The following is a 19,431-nucleotide window of genomic DNA, read 5'->3' as shown; positions in this document are numbered from 1 at the left end:
AGTTTCTTTGATAAAGTACCATAAAGCTATTTAAAACTGTGATAAAATAATTTCTCCAGCAAAAGCTTTATTAGATAGTCCTGAAAGCACTATCATATTATTATATAGACCCAACTTTTGAAAACTTTCTGATATGGAATATAAGGTGAGTGTTTTTGTGATGCACTGCAGTACATATATTTTTTGATGGTCAGATTGTCTCATGAGGAACAAGTGAATAGGACAAATTAAAGAAACACTTACGGCTATTGGAACATACAGAGAACATTGCTTTCTGTTTTATAACCTGACTTGTCTATTTTCTGGACTAAAGGCAGTAATTATTCTATGACAGGAATAATGATGATTTTTGCCTTTTGGTCAGAGCAAAACACTCAAAACCTTACTGACTCTTATCTTATGCATATTTGAAAAGACTCTGAGCAGTGCTTCATACATTCTACATGTGCCTGTAGCATCAAAGTGGCAAGATAAAGGAGAATAAAATGTGCTCCTCTAGTAAAATGATGAAATGTAATGCTGAGTTTTTTTTTATGAAATGGCCAAGATCCATTTCATGGCAAGGGAACCTACTTGAGATTTAAATGTAACCAAATGACTTCAGTCCATATTTTTCAGCACTGACCTATCTTCTTACAAATATGAATCCTTTCTATGCACTGTCAATGACATAACTGGAGTAATTATATGATCAGTGCAGTTATTCTATCCTGTTTATCAGTAATTAAATTTTTTCAAAAACAGTAATGTATTATTATGCACAAATGAAAAGAAAAATGTTAACCAAGTGAAAAATGGGGAAGTTGCATTAATTGTCATTTGACAGTTTGGAAAAATTGTGAAATTATTTCATCTAGTCTTTTTCTTATGTGCTAATTATGACATATTTGTAACTAATTTAGAAAGTGACCCCGACTCATGACTTCCTATCTGAAGAATTGGCTCTTCCCTTTAAAAAAATTTCATGGATGTGTATACAGATTTCTAATTGAACACTTTATACCCAGGAAGTTAACTCTTTTTTGGGGGGGGTTACGAGACAGGGATTTTCTGTATTGTTTCGGAGGCTGTCGGTCCAGCCCGGCCACGAACTCACAGAGATCCCCCTGCCTCTGCCTCCCGAGTGCTGGGATTAAAGGCGTGCACCACCACTGCCCGGCTAAGAAGTATTCTCTACCCTAGGTCTCAGTATCAGTTTTCTTTGGTTTTACTATATATGCCATTCAAGAGCATGAGAAACTAACTGTTGGTAAAGAATTTAATGATATCATGGGTTAGAGTTATTTGAACTAAGTAAAATCAAGAATGTGTGGTCAAAATTGAGGTTCCTAAGAATTCTCATAAGAAGTAGTTGAAATAATTGCTATAGACAAAAATGTGCAAAATCCATTTGTAGTTGCTTGATGCAGTTTCAAGTCAATTCTCTTAAAATTCCATGAGAGCTACATGCAGACTGAAAGTTATTTGAGAAGTGCAAGTCATATGCTTAGATGTTACAACATCATCACAATTATGTTCCTGGAGACCAAGATCAGATTTTGAAGATAGGCTTATCAGACAAAATGAGTTATGAACATGCTTCTGTTTTATATGATATGATGAAGCTTAATAAACACCACAGAAACTAGATTTCTATAAAGTAAAAGTTATTTTTCTGTCATTACTGTTGGCAGTGTTGATTCAGTGTGTTTTAAACAGACCAATTCAGGGATGAAAATAATACACAGAAACAAGGAGGTCACAAGAAACAGGGTACTACTTGTAAGATTAATAAAATAATCATAGAAGAAATAGAATTATATGTGTAATGGGTTTCATAGAAGGAGAATTCAATAACTGTTTACTAAATATCTACTGCAGGTACATCACTGTAGAAGAAAATGATGATGATATTCTGCATGTCATAACAGAATGGTGTTAACAACAACACAGAAAGTGTTGTTCTCATGAAATGCCATCTTTGACAGAAGTTCTCTGAAAAAAATCAATGGGGGAAAGCAACAATGTGACAGAATTTGTCCTTATGGGACTCACTCAAGATCCTGTTGGACAAAAAATATTATTTGTCATGTTTTTATTTATCTACATTGTGACAATGGTGGGCAATCTGCTCATTGTGGTGACAGTGATAGCCAGTCCCTCCTTGGGCTCCCCAATGTATTTCTTCCTTGCCTGTCTTTCATTCCTGGACATTGTTTATTCTACTTCCATTTCACCCAAGTTGATTATGGACTTATTAAGTGATAAGAAGACCATATCCTTCACAGCTTGCATGAGCCAGCTCTTTATAGAGCATTTATTTGGTGGTACTGAGATTGTCATTCTTGTGGCAATGGCCTATGATCGGTATGTGGCAATCTGTAAACCACTACACTATTTGACCATCATGAATCAACGCATTTGTATCATCTTGTTGGTATTTTCCTGGCTTGGAGGCTTTACACACTCCCTAATTCAGATTGTCTTTGTTTTCAACCTTCCTTTCTGTGGTCCTAATGTAATTGACCACTTTATGTGTGACATGTCCCCATTATTGGGGCTTGTGTGTACTGACACCTACTTAATTGGTCTCACTCTCATTGCCAATGGTGGGGCCATGTGCATTTTTGTCTTTATACTTCTCATATTGTCCTATGGAATTATCCTAAGATCTCTCAAGAATCACAGTCAGGAAGGGAGGCGAAAAGCCCTGTCCACTTGCAGCTCCCATATCATGGTGGTTGTCCTCTTCTTTGTTCCCTGCATTTTTATGTATGCCAGACCCATTTATAACTTTTCTATTGACAAATTCATTACTGTATTTTATACAGTTTTCACTCCTATGCTAAATCCTTTAATATATACTTTGAGAAATTCAGACATGAAAAATTGTATGGAAAAACTCTGGTGTAAAATGTTAACTACAGAAAAATAAGATTGTCTTCTCACTGAACTTGTAACTAACTATACAGAAACAATCAGTGATAAGTCTTGTGAAAGACAATATCAAAGAATTACAGGAAACTAATTACTCCTTGGACAGTGAGAATTTGCCTTTCCCAGGGATAGTTTCCTTGTTGATTGTCCAGTGTGTGCAACCTGGTTACCCCTGAAATCATAAACATACAAACACCATCTATATATTTTATGTATGCATATATATTTTATAAAATCAAAAAACCCCAGGAGACTATAAACTTTAGGGAAGGAGGACATAGGATACATTCAAGATAAGGTAGCTGGGAGGCACTGGAGGCAAGAATAGGGAGTAATAAAGTGATATATTCTATTTCAGTTAAAACATACTAAAAACAAAATAAGACAATATCTTCTACTCAGTTTCTCTGGGATACTCTTCAAATGTAAACTCATTAAAATAATAAAGTAACATATGATACTAGAATCAATTAAAAGTGAATTTCAAGAAATATACAAAAGGCATATGCTTTTCTCCCATAATGTAGAACAATAAGCTTCCTTGAATGTAGTTTATCTCAAGTAATATTGAGGAAGATTTTAGCAGAAAATTGTTCATTATCTTCAGTTGAGAACATATGGCCATTCACATTCATAAGAAAGGATTGTGGTTTATAGATATAGGATGTAGACTTTAAATCTGTCTTATTATCTATGGTACAATGAATTTAATTTTATGTGCTTATTCTTGATTCATGTATACTTATATGGAATATCAATTTATGATACAACAATATTCTGTTTATGTGTATTTAGTATTTTATTCATTGGTTTTCAATTTCGGGTTATTTGTATTGTTTCCAGATACGTAAAATTATGAATAAAGTATAAAATTTACATGTATATTCATGGATAAGTTTTTTTAAGTTGGATAAATACTTACAAGAAACTGAACTATATTTAGTGGTCACTTACCTTTGACTTCATAAGAACTGTAAGACTTTTCTATATTTGAGCTGACACCAAATTGTTTTGCGTGTTTTTAAGAACTTTGTATTGCTGAAGATATTTTAGTTATTTTTTGATATAGTATACAGAAGTAGGTGTTCATTTTCTTGTTTTCAGACACAAGTCACTGAATTTTATTAGTATGAAACAACATAAGACCCTCCTCATGTCATCCTTCCTCAAGCAGGTCCACTTTCAGTTACACTTAGATAATTGCATTTATAAAATTCATGCTACATTTTGTGTTAATTCTTCCAAAGAACTGCTCTTTCCTTTCCTTTGAAATCATTTAGAGTCCTTCCTCATTGAAATTTATGACTGTTTGAGTCAAGGTTTTGTGAATCAGAGAAAACATACTTGTTTTGGTGTCTGGCATACTTTGCTTAAACTGATGATAATCAGTCCCATTCATTTTCCTTATAATGAAATCATTTGAGTTTCTAAAAAAATGGCAGTCTAGCTGGTATATAGCGGTAGCTTGCATCTTTAATATTCTGACTATTGTCGTAGACAAGCAATGAACATGGATGCCTTGGTCAGGGTTTCTATTGCTGTGATGAAACACCATGGCCAAAAAGCAAGTTTGGGCAGAAAGGATTTATTTGGCTTGCACTTCAGCATTGATGTTCATCACTGAAGGAAGCCAGGACAGGAATTCAAACAGGGCAGGATCCCAGAGGCAGAAACTGATTTACAGGTTATGGTGGGACTGTGCTGTTTACTGGCTTGCTCTCCATGGCTTTCTCAGTCCACCTTATTATAGAACCCAATACTACCTGCCATGTGATGACACCACCCACTGTGGGTAGGCCCTCTGTCATTGATCACTACATGAGAAAATGCCTAACAGTTGAATCTCATGGAGGCATTTCCCCAGCTAAGGTTCCTTCTTCTCTAATTACTCTAACTTGTGTCTTGTCACACAATACCAGTCAGCACAATGAGTGTGCACAAATCTCTACAATACATTGATTTAGAATCCTTAGAATGGTGGATCTGTGTTAGGTGAAAATTTAAATTTTGGATTTGTAATGCAGGTGGACTGGGGGTAGATATGGATGGGAGCCAAGAGAGCAGAAGGTAGAAGAAATAGAGAGAGGGAGTGTAGGAAGAGTCAGCTGGAAGTAGAGGGCATTTGGAGTAATGTTGTGGAAACTTAGTACAGTGGAAACTTCCTGAAACCTATGAGGGTGACCCTAGTGAAGACTCCTAGTTAAGGAGGATATGGAGTGTGAACTAGACATCTTTTGTAGTCAATCAAGGCTTCTGGTGGTGGGACAGGGTTGCATTTGTTTGAATTGTTACCTGGGGTTATCTCATGGAGATCCCTAGCCAACTCTCTATGAAACCTGACAGTGGTGCTTAATTGCCAAGGACAATATCCACAAAAATCATTGAAAGTGGAGAAGTCTGAGCAAGTGAGAACTTGTGGACCCCAGTCTAACAGCTGAAGAACTAACATAGGACCAAACCAGGACCTCTGAACATGGATGTCAGCTAGGGGGACTGTACAGTCTATGGGACCTTTGGCAGTGGAACCAGCATGTATCCTAATTGCACAAACAGACTTCAGGAGCCCATTCTCCATGGAGGGATGCTCTCTTTGCTTAGATACACCAGGGAGTTCCTAGGCCCTGCTTCAAATGACTTGAATGATTTTGATGATTCCTCATGGAAGGCCTCACCATACCAGGAAATGGATGGGGGAGTCAGTGGCAGACATGGGAGGATGGGAGAGAGAGGGAACTGGGATTGATATGTAAAATTAATTTGTTTCTAGTTTAAATAAAATTTATTTTAAAAAGAAAGTACAGAGTTCAAGCTGGAGCATGCATGGAGTTGTCACTTCTCATGAATGGGGCTGTCAGCTTCTACATTCTAGTCTCTTTGGCATGGGAAAGTACTCTGCAGGCTAAAGAAAGAGAAACCTGGACACAAATCCAACTACAAAACTCTCAACCTGTAATTTGTCTTGCCTTCAAGATGTGATGGATCAATTGTGGCAAAGACCTTGTGGCAGTTGCCAACCAATGTCTTCTTTAATTTGAGGCAAACACCATGAAAAGCCCTTGCATGACACTGTCTGGATGACCAGGAAATAAAGATGGGATAGCCTAGAGATCTAGGGTAGAATCAAACACAACTGGAAAAAAGAATCAATGGGGCGATTCCTAATGATATTCTCTGATACTCATAAGTCAGTACCTTGCCCAGTCACCATCAGAGAGGCTTCCTATGACAACAAATGGGAGCAGGGTCAGAGATTCACAATCAGATGTTATGCAGAAAGTGTGTATAAATTGTTTTCCATTGGGTCCTTCCTCTTGGAACTCAGGAAAGTCTGCTGAAGAGGGGAAGAAAGGATTGTAGAAGTCAGACAAGGTGAAGGACACCAAAGAAAACATGGCCCATTGAGCTCACAAAGATTGATGAAGCAAGCACTGGGCCTGCCTGTGTCTGCCCAAGATCCTCTGCATATATGTTATGATTGCTAGCTTCAGCATTTTTGTGAAACTTCTTTTTATTTTGTTTAGAAACATTTTTTCATTTGTTTTACATACAAAGCAGACCCCCATCTCACTGTCAACCCTACTGCCATCCCCACCCCTTTCCCATATACTCTCCTATCCATCTACCCTAACTCTGTCTCCATTCAGATGGCCTCCCATGGGCTTGCACAAAGTATGCCTCATCAAGTTGAGGGAGGATCAAGCTCCTCCCCTTAAATAGTGTCTGGACCAGGTAATCCACTGTTGCAGGATTCCCACCAGCTGCTTAGGTCCTGCCACTGTCTCAGCCCCCAAATAATACATCAGACACTATATTAATTATGAAGCTGTTGGCCGCTTGCTATGGTTTCTCATTGGCTAGCTCTAATTTAATTACTAACCCATAATTACTAATCTATACATTTTTACAAGGACTTATCTTACCAAGGACGCAGCCTCATGTATCCTTTCTTCCTGAGATCACATGGTGACTCTCCACTCTTGTCTACATTTCTCAGCATCCTCCTCAACTCCTAGGCCCATATATCTTGCACCCCTATTAGCCAACAATGCTTTATTCATCAGCCAATAAGAGAGACATATTAACAGAATGACATCTCCCTTCAATCCTGTGTGGAGAACATGTTACTAAAAGCCAGCATGCTGTCAAGGAAGTAGTTTTTCACATATAGAGAAGGCTCACATAAACCATTTGTCCCTCAAAAAAGACAGTTTGGTTGTCTTCAAATATTGTATGTATTTAACAAGTAATATCATGATACATACACATACATTACTCATGAAAATGCAAATTGGTGAAGGTACTATTAAATTTAATGTTTAGTAATATGTTGTGGATAATTTATTTTTGGCTCTTATCAATTTGATGCACTTTGATAGCCATCTCTTTTTTTTATATAGTTTTTTTTCATGTCAATCCCAGTTCCCTCTCCCTCCCCTCCTCCTGCACTCCCCTTCCCCCCAGGCTTCCACCCTATTGCCAATTCCTTCCACATAGGGGATATCTAGCGTCTGTCATTTCACTCCAGGTAGGGTCCAGGCATTCCCCTAAGAGTCCAGGCTGAGAGAGCATCCCTCTTTGTGCTATGGGCACACAATGACTGTTTGTATTCCAGGGATAGACACTGATCCACTGCTCAAGGCCCCATAGGTTGCCCAGGCCTTCTCAGTGACACTCACATTTGGGGGGGGGTCCAGATCAGTCCCATGTTAGCCTCTTTAATCTTTAGGTAATTGTTAAATTATAGTTATAATTAGTTTTCAAGAAAATGTTGTCTGGAAAACTTCCAGGTTATTTCCACTAGGGGCCACTTCTGTTACATTTATAGTTTTTGAAGGTGTGTGTATGTGTGTGTTGTGTGTTGTTTTTATTTCTTCATTGGAATTGGTGTATATGTAATTAATTTATTGGTTGAATTATTCCATTTTTTCTTTTAAATGTTCAAAATCACTTTCTTCTTTTATGGGAAGTTGTAACAATGTTGAGGAATGGGCTGATTCATAGCAAGCTTGTGATACCAGTTTCATCTGTTTGTATGGTATTCCTGACTACAGCCTCCGTCCCTTGTCTTCTGCTTGTCAATTACAGTATTGTTTCCTTCAGTAGCTTGTTCTGCACACTTGGAAAAAGTTTCTGTTCCTAATGTAGCCTTGTCCTGAGCCTCATGGTTGTTTTGGGTGAGTGGAGAATCTCAGGAAGACAGATGGCCAGAATCTGGGTCTCCTGATAATTTGATATAGGGGGATATTCCCAGGTTCAAAATGTGTTGGGATCTGTAGGTCCCAGAGATAAGAAGAGGCTCCAGGAGGTGGTGGTAGTTCCTGAAAAGCAGGTGTGTATTTTAGGTGACTTGAATGAAAGGAAGGAAGATGGGAGGAGAAAGGTATTGAAAGCCACAAGACAGAATGATCAAGTCAGTTATAAAGACAGTCCCATTCTAAGAACATATGATTATAAGCTAGAGGCCTTTAAAGGCATATGGGTCTTGAAAGATGTGTTAAAAAGTAATAAAAGACCAAAACTCTTAGCCTAGTGTTACACCTAACATAACAATCCATGCTAAAAACAGATTAAAGGATCTTGTGACATTATGATCTTTCACAGAGGATAAGGAAGGATAAACTTACCTATGTGATTACAGGAAACAAAATGTGATGGCTAAAAAAATGAAAGAGCTAAGAAAATATGTCACTGTATTTTTTTCTTGTAGGAGTGAATAAACACTTGGAGTTCTTGCAGACATCATCTGATATATTGATTTTTTTAAAGTTCATTGTCATAAGCTAAGAGCCAAAGTTTCTCGAATAAGAAGGAAAGATAGACAGAATGTTTAAAAATTTAGCAATTCAGGAGAGAGCTGACACTAGTGAGATTTCCAGAGATCTACAAGGGTGACAACAACTGGCAAACTAAGCAATAGTAGAGAGACTTCCTTTACACCCCTTCCTGATAATGAGATTGAGAACAACCTTATATGTCATCCTAGAACCTTCATCCAGTGACTTATGGAAGCAGAGGCAGATACCAACAGCTAGACACTGAACGGAACTCCTGGAACCCAATGACAGAGATGGAGGAGTGATGAGCAAAAGGGTCAAGACCATGCTGGTGAAACCCACAAAGACAGCTGACCTGACAAGGGAGAGCTGTTGGACCACAGACTGATGACTGAGGGGTTAGCAGGTGATGGGAGATGTCATTCTGTAAATCTGTCTCTTATTGGTTGTTGAATAAAGCACTGTTGGCCAATAGGGAAGTAAGATAGGTGGGACTAGAATCTGAGCAGGATTCCGGGAAGGAGAAACACAGGGAGTCACCATGTAGCCGCCATAGGAATAAGAGGTCCGGACCCTTTCTCTGGTAAGAGAAATATTTAGGTTAACAATAGATGGAGTAAATACTTAAGTCAGAGATAGCTACTAAGAGCCAAACAAATGGCAAAAGCTTCATAATACAGCTTCCTGTGAGTTATTTGGGGGTTCAGACAACACAGCAGGGCCCAGGTGGATGGCAGGAAGGCTTTACCCAACAAGCAGGTGACTGATCCAGACCCCCTGAATGTAGTATCGGTGAGGAGGCCTCGGCAATCTCTGGAGCCTTGGGTAGTAGATCAGTGTTTACCTTGGCATACGAATGAACTTTGGGAGTACATTCCACATGGAGGGATGTTCTCTCAGCCTGGACACATGCGGATGGGCCTAGGCCTTGCCCCAGATGAAATGACAGATTCTGGAGATCCTCCATGGAGGGCCCCACCCTCACTGGGGAATGGTGTGGGGATTGGATGTGGGGCTGGGGGGTTGGTGGAGGAGCAAGAGAGGAAGTGTGGGAGAGGAAGCTGAGACTGACATGTGAAGCAAGCATGTTTCTAATTTAAATAAAAATATATTGAAAATAATGACAATTCTCCACCTTTAAATGACAATTAGCCCTCAGAAATATGATCACTTCAGATGGTTATTCTATAATATCTATATATATATATATATCCAGATGTTATTTTGGTTTGTCTATTTGCAAGTTAAGCTGAAAATTGAAAAGTTCTACTTTTGTCCATAAGGCCTTTATAGGCAAGAAGTGATAATCTGTAAATAAACACATGATGATATTTGCTCATTGGCTGTGATGACAAGAGGTTTCAAAGATAACACTGTAAATATAGAAATTGTTCCTTCTTGAAAAATAACAATTTCTTTCAAATAGAAAGAGTCACTAGGTTAGTAATGGCTTGAGATTGAATAATTTAACGAATGAAATAAAATGACTATAACTTTATATCACAGAGATTCAGGATTCAACCATATCTAGTCCTTCTCAATTGTAAAACTCCAATTGACTGTCTTCAAGAATTATGATGTCTACTAACAATTATTGCAGCTCTAAGTTCTCTGTCTCAGAGCTTCTGTGATTCCTGGGTAGAATCTCACTATCAGAGTGAACCTGTGCTCTGTGGGGTGGAGCTGGGTAAGGAGAGTTGGTTATCTTCCTTCTTTAGGCTGATTTACACTTATTTGCTTTGCCTAATAATATCATAACATGCAACAGTTACTAATACTAATCGTCTCATTTTGGATTCTTTTTTATTCACATTATGGGTTTTCATGTCCCTTGGCACTTAACTACATTTTTCCTTTGCAATATCTAAACCTTCATACTCTGGGGATTATAAAGGGAAAGAAACTTACCCAGGAGAGATTTCTCCATTTGAATTTTCTCCAAGTATTTTTAACAAACTAATTGGTAGTGACTTTAAAGTATTTATGCTGGAGATAGAGATGATGCAAAGCATTGTCTTCCCATGAAAAAAAAATTGTCTACATACATAAGTAGGGGCCCCAGGAGATTTCTGAAAAGGCAGTTATGCTCAAACTGAAGGCCGTCTTCTGGTGTTTATTCCTTCAGATGTCAAGTTTTCTATAAATGTATCTCATTGCTTGAAGAGGTTTGTAGAAAGCACCAACAGTCTTGGGGGATATGTTTGAGATACAGAGCAGTGCTTTTAAGTTGAAAACATGATAATCTAGAATAATTATGAGTAAATAAAAGATTGAAGATGTCTCTCTCAATTTGTAAGACATTTTTATTTTCAGCTTTGTTATGTTCCACTATTATATAAAACTTTTAATAGTTAAATTCATGGAAGTTATTGTAAATCATGAGAGCAAGGTCCCTTTGCAGATCCAGCAAAATAAATTAAACGGAGGAAAATTCATGTAACTATCATTATTTCTTATCTTCTACTTCTTGGTTACTGTTGTTGATTTGTAACATCAAAAATGTGTTTGGGCAACTAATTTTAACTTATTTTGCCAATTTTGTGCATAGTTGTACAAATATAACAACTTTGTTTTTTCTCTGATATTTTTCATAGTGACAAAAATATTTAGCTACCTTTATACAAGTATTATTATTATATTCAGATATTTTATCTGTAATCATGTTAACTAATATGTTTATACTCAACAACCAACCCTCCTTATTAAAATAGGTCATGGTATTTTCCATCAAGAGTGAATGTAAGATCTGAGTTCTTGAAATCATGGATTATGGGTTCAAGATGATCTTTTTATTTTTTGAAGTACATGGGTTTTTTAAGTCCCCATTGTCTTATAAGGGTCATACAAATTGGCAAAATAAAGGTGACAAATACAGAATTAATTGGTATATATACAGGATATTTCTTTTTAGTTTCATAATCTCATTAGTGTTTATTTTCCATATTGGCAAAAGAAAGGTTTTATATGTTATATGCATAACGATAAAGAAATTAAATTTTTATTGGTATTATATATTTTATGTAATATTTAACAAAGATACAATATTTTTGATATCTAAAATTACATATTTTATTTTAGAGTATAAGGGAAGTATCTTTTATCTTGAGGACTAATATTATTTTTTGTGTGTGAGTCTTAAAATGCTGCCAGACAATGTAATGGTTTATATCTACATCAAAGCTTGTGGTCAGATTGGCCCTCCTAAACTATCATCTAGGTTCATATTTTACTGTTAAGTTTCTACAATGTTCTTAAACATGGTACTAAATCATTTTTAGAAAAGTTCTAATGACTAATACTTAAAATACAATCATGCTATTCTACCAGTGGTAAGACTAATATTTAAAATTTTTATGTTAAAATTTAAGTAATCATTTTGACTATTTTGTGGGAAATATTAAACATGACTTAGGAGATTTGACCCAGTGAAATTCTGTACTTGTAACTAATGAAAGTTAAGGAGTAAAACCTGGCAGGAACTATGATATGCAAGAGTGAGTACTGGACATAGTACTTCCCTCTTTTGTCACTTAGTAGTTGAGCTGTTTTCTGCTTCTGTTTCTACAACTCCAGATGAGAAAGAGAATGATACATGTAGAAGGAGAATCAGACCTGGCATCTCAAGAAAACTTCAAATGCCCCTTCACTGTAAAAACCATTCAAACAACATCATCTTGTTTTCTTGTTTCTAGACAAAAGCCATCTTTTCACAGGTAAATAAATAATCTTTGTACCTATAAGTGGTAAAGTGCGTATTACTTGGGATATCCAAGATTAAAATATGTTATTTATACCTCATACTGAAGGCAATAGTTCTGTTGAAATGAATTGTGATGATTCATTATTTTTGGTCACAGTGACACACTCAATTTTTTTTCTAATAATTGTCACCTTCCTATTGACCAGGCTGCTTTTTACTGTTTACATGTAACAGTAATAACAGTAACCAGAGAAAGGGGATACTAAGTGTGCTCTCCTGGTTGAAATGAGGAAGCAGGGAATGACAAGATTCTTATGTGATAAAGCTCATTTCCTAGCAAGGGAAAGAAGCTCAAATTAATAAACAAATCTGTATGGCTTCACAACCCACATTACATACCACTCGTCAAGGATTGCCTTTTCCATTTAAGACACTGCTTTCATGAATTTGAACACTGGATTTCTTACTGATCACTTTCTACACAAGAAGATGATACTTAAAACCAATAATCAATGCCCTCTACCCCAGTTCTCAGTTTCTGTTTCCTCCTGTTTTACTTCCTATACCATCTACAAGCGAGAAAAATGCTAACTTCCAATAAAGTAGTTGATGATACTATGGTAAAGAGTTGTTTGAATTTACTAAAATCAAGGCCGTGTGGTTAGAATTGTGGTTCCTGGGGAGTCTTGTAAGAATTAGTTGAAGTAAAGACTGAAATGTTTTATTTTATTTATTTATTTATTTATTTTTGATTTTTCGAGACAGGGTTTCTCTGTATTGTTTTCGAGGCTGTCGGTCCAGCCTGGCCTCGAACTCACAGAGATCCGCCTGCCTCTGCCTCCCGAGTGCTGGGATTAAAGGCGTGCGCCACCACCGCCCGGCGACTGAAATGTTTTAAATGTATTTGTAGTTACTTGATGAAGTTTCTAAAATGACATGGGATTTCCATGAAGACTTAACATCTTTTGAGAAGCGCAGATCATATGCCTAAAGATACAATATCATGGCAATGAGTTTTATGCTTCTAAAAACCTAGAACACATTTTGAATATATTCTTATCAAATAAAACATTTTATAACATTGCTTCTATATTAATTTAGATAGTGAAGTTTTGTGATAACATGGAAGCCAGATTTCTTAAAAGTAGGAATTAGCCAAATTTCTTATAAGTAGGAATTACTTGTCTATCATTATTGAAAACTGTGATGATTTTGTGTGATAATTTAATTTGGGGGGATTTTTGAGACAGTTTTTCGGAAGCTTTTGGAGACTGTCCTGGAATTTGCTCTATAGACCAGGAAGGCTTCCAACTCACAGAAATCAATCTGTCTTTGCATCTGGATTTCTGAGATTAAAGGTATGTGCCACCACCACCCAGCATAATTCTAATTACATGAACTGCTATAATATGACTATAATGTCATGAGAAAGACTTCTACTTGATAAAAACCACTATAGGGAAATAAAACATTCAAAAGTAAGTTTTATTTAGATTCTTGGAGAAACCAAAGACTTGTTTGCTAAATTCATATTCCAACTTATCATTGTAGAAGGCAGTGATGAAGATGTTCTCCATGTAATAATTTAGGCATGTACTTTAATTTACTTCAGGTCCTGTTCTTAGGAGCTGCCGTCTCTGATGCAAGTCTGCTGAAAGGGCCAATGGGAAACAGCAACAATATCACAGAATTTGTTCTCCTGGGCCTCACTCAGGATCCTGTTGGACAAAAAGTATTGTTTTTCATATTTTTACTCATCTACATTGTGACAATGACAGGCAACATGCTCATTGTGGTGACAGTCATTACCAGCCCTTTCTTAGGCTCCCCAATGTACTTCTTCCTTGCCTCACTATCACTATTGGATGGTCTTTTCTCCACTGCCATCTCACCCAAGTTGATTTTTGACTTGCTCTGTGATCAAAAGACCATTTCCTTCACAGCTTGCATGAGCCAGCTGTTTATAGAGCATTTTTTTGGTGGTGTTGATATTGTCATTCTGGTGGCAATGGCCTATGATCGCTATGTGGCGATCTGTAAGCCACTGCATTATTTGACCATCATGAATCAAAGGGTTTGCATTATTTTGCTGATATTTGCCTGGATTGGAGGTTTTACACACTCTCTGATTCAAATTGTCTTTGTATACAACCTTCCTTTCTGTGGCCCTAATGTCATTGATCATTTTATTTGTGACATGTCCCCATTACTGGTACTTGCATGCACAGATACTTACTTCATTGGCCTCACTGTCATTGCTAATGGTGGAGCCATGTGCATTGTGATCTTCATCCTCCTCCTAGGTTCTTATGGAATCATCTTAAGATCTCTTAAGACTCAAAGTCAGGAAGGGAGGCGCAAAGCCCTATCTACCTGCAGCTCCCATATAATGGTGGTTGTCCTCTTTTTTGTTCCATGTATTTTTATGTATGCCAGACCAGTCTACAATTTTCCTGTTGATAAATGCATTACTGTTTTTTATACAATTATCACTCCCATGTTGAATCCTTTAATATACACCTTGAGAAATCCAGAGATTAAAAGTTCTATGATAAAGCTCTGGTGTAAGATGCTACCTGCACATTAAACAGAAAACCTTCCTCGATGAAATTACTTTTGTTATTTGAACAAAATCATTTGTGAATAGTTATAACAAAGGATGGTACCACCTACTAATTTTATTTATTAGGACACTTTTCATTATGCAAAGCCTTTGAAATGGAAAGTTTTCCTTTGAGATTAAAACCAGTATGAAATTATTTCAGTATTATAAAAAAAGAGCATGTGGTTTTGTCCCATTTCAAAACAAAACTATATTCCCTGTGAAAATAAATGTTCTCTTTTGAAATTGATATAAGAGTTATTACAAAGTGGTTCATTATCATAAGTTGAGAAATTCTAAGACAATATTGAATACTTAAGACCACTCACATTAGTCCTTCCATGAAGGTGTGGATGTAATTATATCACTAGACCCAAGATAAATGATAAATGGATGATTATTGGGGAGAATTACTTAGAAAAATACAAAGAACCATTGGAGCATTTCCCTACTCTTCCTACCAGATCTGGTGACCCTCCAGAAAAAGCACTTAAAGGAAAGGAACACCTCAAGCTCCTCTCTTTCCACACACCCAAAGGGGTGTGGCCGCTGTTTCAGGTCCACAGACCAGATGCCTACAATATCCCTTTTAGTCTAAAGAAGAAGGTTTTAAGCCTGATGCAAAAACCATATACAAAGATAACAAAGATGTCAAGTATACTCCAAGAAATAGAAAGATAAACATACACAAATTAGAACCTACTATCAGCAAGAGCAACATAGTACATGTCCAGTATCGTTGTAAAGGCATGGCAGAGATTACTCTTATAGCAGTCCTAATCTGGAAAGTCTAAATCTTTTCTATGTAAGAGAGGATATTTTTATGAGTGTCTAGTCTTCAACCTCATCAAGGACATGAGAAGGAAAATAACAATACTAGGTAGTCTGGAAGTGCAAGCATGAGACTTCCAAAGGTGCAAGTGAAGACAGAAACAGACGGCTACCTGGACAGTCACCCAACGTCTCACAACAAAGTCAGGGCAGCCCACTTTGGCTAAGACCTAAAGTATCAGATGGACCATCTCATAAGCAGGGACATTTTCAACCTGTCTTACTCTGACTTGGCAGGGTTCAGCAGTCTTCTTTAAGTTTATATCCTGCAAGCTCAGTTAGGACAGAATATCCAAGGTCAGCAGTTGAGGTGGGGGCAGTTCTTTGTCCAAGAGGCCAGTATCCAAGGAGAGAATAAATTCCAGATGGAGTGTCACCAGTTCCCAATAAAGTCTCAGGAAGATCTTGGTGCTGTCAGGAGCAATTGTGCCTCTGTAACGCCCCTGGCCATACCCAAAAATTGGCCTCGCTACTGACATAGTGCCCTGCCTATGTCCGTATTCGTCTTCAGTCATGCATAATCTGGGTGTGGTTAACAGTGTGGTAAACTCCCTTATATTACCTCATCTGCATGTGCCTCTAATAAGTCACATGGTTAATGCTGGAACACTGTTTCCTCTTACACATCTCATTCTCTGTTTTAACTGAGATACAGTCCAAATCCCTAAAATTTGAACATTTACCTCCTGCAGAGGCCATCTGGGAATCCAAGATTCTTTTTTTCTTTCTTTGAATATATTGCATATTTTATTATTAGAAAAGAATTTTGTTTCAGGCAAAAGGTTTTTCTCCACCCAGGAGATACTAATGTGTATTATTTTCTAAAAGAGGTAAGTGCTTGTCTGTGTGGCCTTCTTCAAAGTGGACAGGAAGGATGGTCTTGTAGGATCCAAGTCTGAAATGACAGTAAATTATTTCCACTATAAATTTTCCAATTCCATGTAACATGCCTGTTGTTGAAAAGATTCCTCCAATAATACCACATAGCCTTACAAAAACTGCCAGAAAGGCATGTGTTCCTCAATGACTGTCACTATGAGAGAACTGAGATCGTATTTCATAAATATCCCAGAGACCCCATGGCTCCCTGCAGCATGGTTAATTATGTGTTCCCTTTCTGTCACAGAGAACTGAGTGTCATCTGAAATCTTGTATGTATGTATCTTTGTTGGCACAACTGTAATGAAATATTGGAACATCTACAACGTCTTTTCAGTTCCATCTAAAGGATTAATAATTTCTGGAACAAGCTCTCCAAAAGACAAATGATCTATTCTCTGAGAAACGTTGTATGAATCATGGTTGACAAGTGCTGCCAAATGTGCATGCCCTCGGGGATGTGGGATTGCCTTGACCACAGTTATGTGAAAATCCCCTGCTACTTTATTGACATAGAGATGACCATGGATTCTGCATGCGTCTGGAGTCAGTGACGAATCATCATCCCTTGGTGGGAGTGCTGTTGATGAACTTTTAAAAACACTTTGAATATCACATCTTGAAGCTGGTGATTCTATAAGTATTCAGCTAGCTTCTGTTTTTGCTACCCCTCTTTAAACTGCTCTAGCCATTCTTGGCAAAAATACACTATAACATTCCTTCAGGTGTTGTAACACTTCATTGTAGGATTCAGTTCTTTACCCTGGTCCTTGAATCTTATCCCAAGCATTTAGATCTGCTCTACAGCATAGGGACAAGATGTGTTCATCATATGCAGCATAAGTCTCTTCATCAGCACAATGACCCTCACCAATAATTTTATCTTGGGGAGCCTAATAACCTTTCTTTTGACCTTGAAGTTCAAGTGCTTGGCTCTCTTCCCGCCATTAAATTTGATATGTGGGCTCAAGGACAGCTGAGATTAATTGGCCCCAATCCATAGGGCTCACCCTATTTCTTGTTGTCCCTGAGCTTACTAATTGCCCCACATATAGTGAATGCATGCCATAAGAGGATACTGCTTCCTTTATACCTTTCAAATCTTTCATACCTATTGTTTCCCAGTGACATAAAACAAATGCATTTGGGTGTTTATTAGTGGCTGGTTTTTCAGTGGCCATAATGGGGTAAACCATATGGGATGACATAACGACCTTAGGTAGGTCATCCCTGACTCTAAAAGATACTGGTAATATTAAATCATTTTCATTCTCTATGATTTGTACCTCTGCTTATGTGTATCAGTCTGAAGGTATTCTATGGACTGTAATCCATTCACAATTGTGAAAATTGAAAAAAATACACTGTGGATGTCATTTACAAACTAAGTTCAGTCTTCAAATCTCCCACATTTTATAAAAGAAAAGTATTCCATTTTGTGCTTTTTATTGGGTGAAGTAAAATTAACTCATCAAAATCTAGTAAGGCATGCTTTGTTTGAGAAAATGTGGGTTGCTAAGATTACCTGTATATGTGCATGACTGTTTTTCTGGGTGGAAACATAATACTAGAATGTGAAATTACAGTGTTTATATAAAAAACAATGAAGATCTATTTAATAAATTTCCATATGAGAATAGCAAATTAAAACAGCTAATGGAACCAATTTTGTAGAATGCTGATTACAAGAAAGGTAAGAAATACAAGCTTTTTGAAATTGTAGTGACTGAATGAGATAATTATTTTTGCTTTTTTATTTTTTATTTAAGTTAGAAACAAGCTTGTTTCACATGTGAATCACAGCTCCCTCTCCCTCCCCTATTACCCGATACCTCCAACCCCCCAACCCCCCAACCAATCCCCACTTTGCTCCCATGGGAGTGTGAGGCCCTCAATGGGGGAATTCCAGAGTCTGTCATTTCATTCAGGGAAGGACCTAGGCCCTCCCCCATGTGTCCAGGATGAGAGCGCATTCTCTTTGTGGAAACAGTTCCCAAAGCCCATTCATATGCCATGGATAAATACTGATCTACCACCTGAGGCCCCATAGACTGCCAAGGCCTCTTCACTGACACACAAATTTAGGGGGTATGGATAAGTCCCATGCTCACCTCTCAGCCATCAGCCTGGGGTCCATGAGTTCCCTCTTATTCAGGTCAGGTATTTCTGTGGGTTTCACTAGTCTGCTCTTGACTCCTTCGCTCAACACTCCTCCCTCTCTGCAACTTGGTTTCTCGAGTTCAGTTCACTGTTTAGCTGTGGGTGTCTGCTTCTGCTTCCATTAGTCACTGTATGAAGGCTCTAGGATGGCATATAATGTAGTCCTCAATCTCATTATTGGGTAAGGACTTTTAATGTAGCCTCTCCACTATTGCTTAGTTTGCCAGTTGGTGTCATTGTTGTAGATATCTGGAAATCACACTAGTGCCAGATCTTTCCTCAAACCTATAATGACTCCCTGTATTATGATATCTTTCAACCTGTTCTCCTCTGTTCTTCTCCAGACACAACCTTCCTGCATACCATGTACTCCTCTCCCCTCCTCTTCTCCCCCTGTCTTTTTACCAGCTCCTTCTCCCATCACCCATGCTCCCAATCTGCTTTGGAAATCCTGTCCCATTGGCCTGCTCTGGGGTACTCAAAGGTACAGAAAACATATTCAACAAAATCATAGAAGAAAACTTCCCTAACCTAAAGAAGGATATGCCTATGAAAATATAAGAATCTTA

General features: G+C 37.5%; 2 protein-coding genes and 1 pseudogene across 2 annotated transcripts; 2 read left to right on the top strand and 1 right to left on the bottom strand.

The window, feature by feature from the left end:
* The first annotated feature begins 1,987 nt into the window (after positions 1-1,987).
* LOC101832321 (olfactory receptor 4A5-like) lies at positions 1,988-2,914 on the top strand. Its single transcript, XM_005064976.2, has one exon. It carries the CDS (start codon positions 1,988-1,990, stop codon positions 2,912-2,914), a length of 927 nt encoding a protein of 308 aa, XP_005065033.1.
* Positions 2,915-12,266: 9,352 nt separating this feature from the next.
* On the top strand, positions 12,267-15,133 carry LOC101832064 (olfactory receptor 4A15-like). The gene is made up of 2 exons (XM_040744917.1): positions 12,267-12,403; positions 14,003-15,133. Exon 2 carries the CDS (start codon positions 14,054-14,056, stop codon positions 14,975-14,977), a length of 924 nt encoding a protein of 307 aa, XP_040600851.1. The 5' UTR covers positions 12,267-12,403; positions 14,003-14,053; the 3' UTR covers positions 14,978-15,133.
* A 1,414-nt stretch (positions 15,134-16,547) lies between these two features.
* Positions 16,548-17,811, bottom strand: LOC101827978 (annotated as a pseudogene).
* Positions 17,812-19,431: the final 1,620 nt, after the last annotated feature.

This window comes from Mesocricetus auratus, unplaced genomic scaffold, assembly GCF_017639785.1.
Source record: "Mesocricetus auratus isolate SY011 unplaced genomic scaffold, BCM_Maur_2.0 Super-Scaffold_100004, whole genome shotgun sequence".
Taxonomy (NCBI): domain Eukaryota; kingdom Metazoa; phylum Chordata; class Mammalia; order Rodentia; family Cricetidae; genus Mesocricetus; species Mesocricetus auratus.
This window is presented reverse-complemented; position numbering and strand designations above follow the sequence as displayed.

Excerpts from the sequence above, each read along its gene's own strand:
- LOC101832064 (XM_040744917.1), top strand. The coding sequence starts at position 14,054 with ATGGGAAACAGCAACAATATCACAGAATTTGTTCTCCTGGGCCTCACT.
- LOC101832321 (XM_005064976.2), top strand. The coding sequence starts at position 1,988 with ATGGGGGAAAGCAACAATGTGACAGAATTTGTCCTTATGGGACTCACT.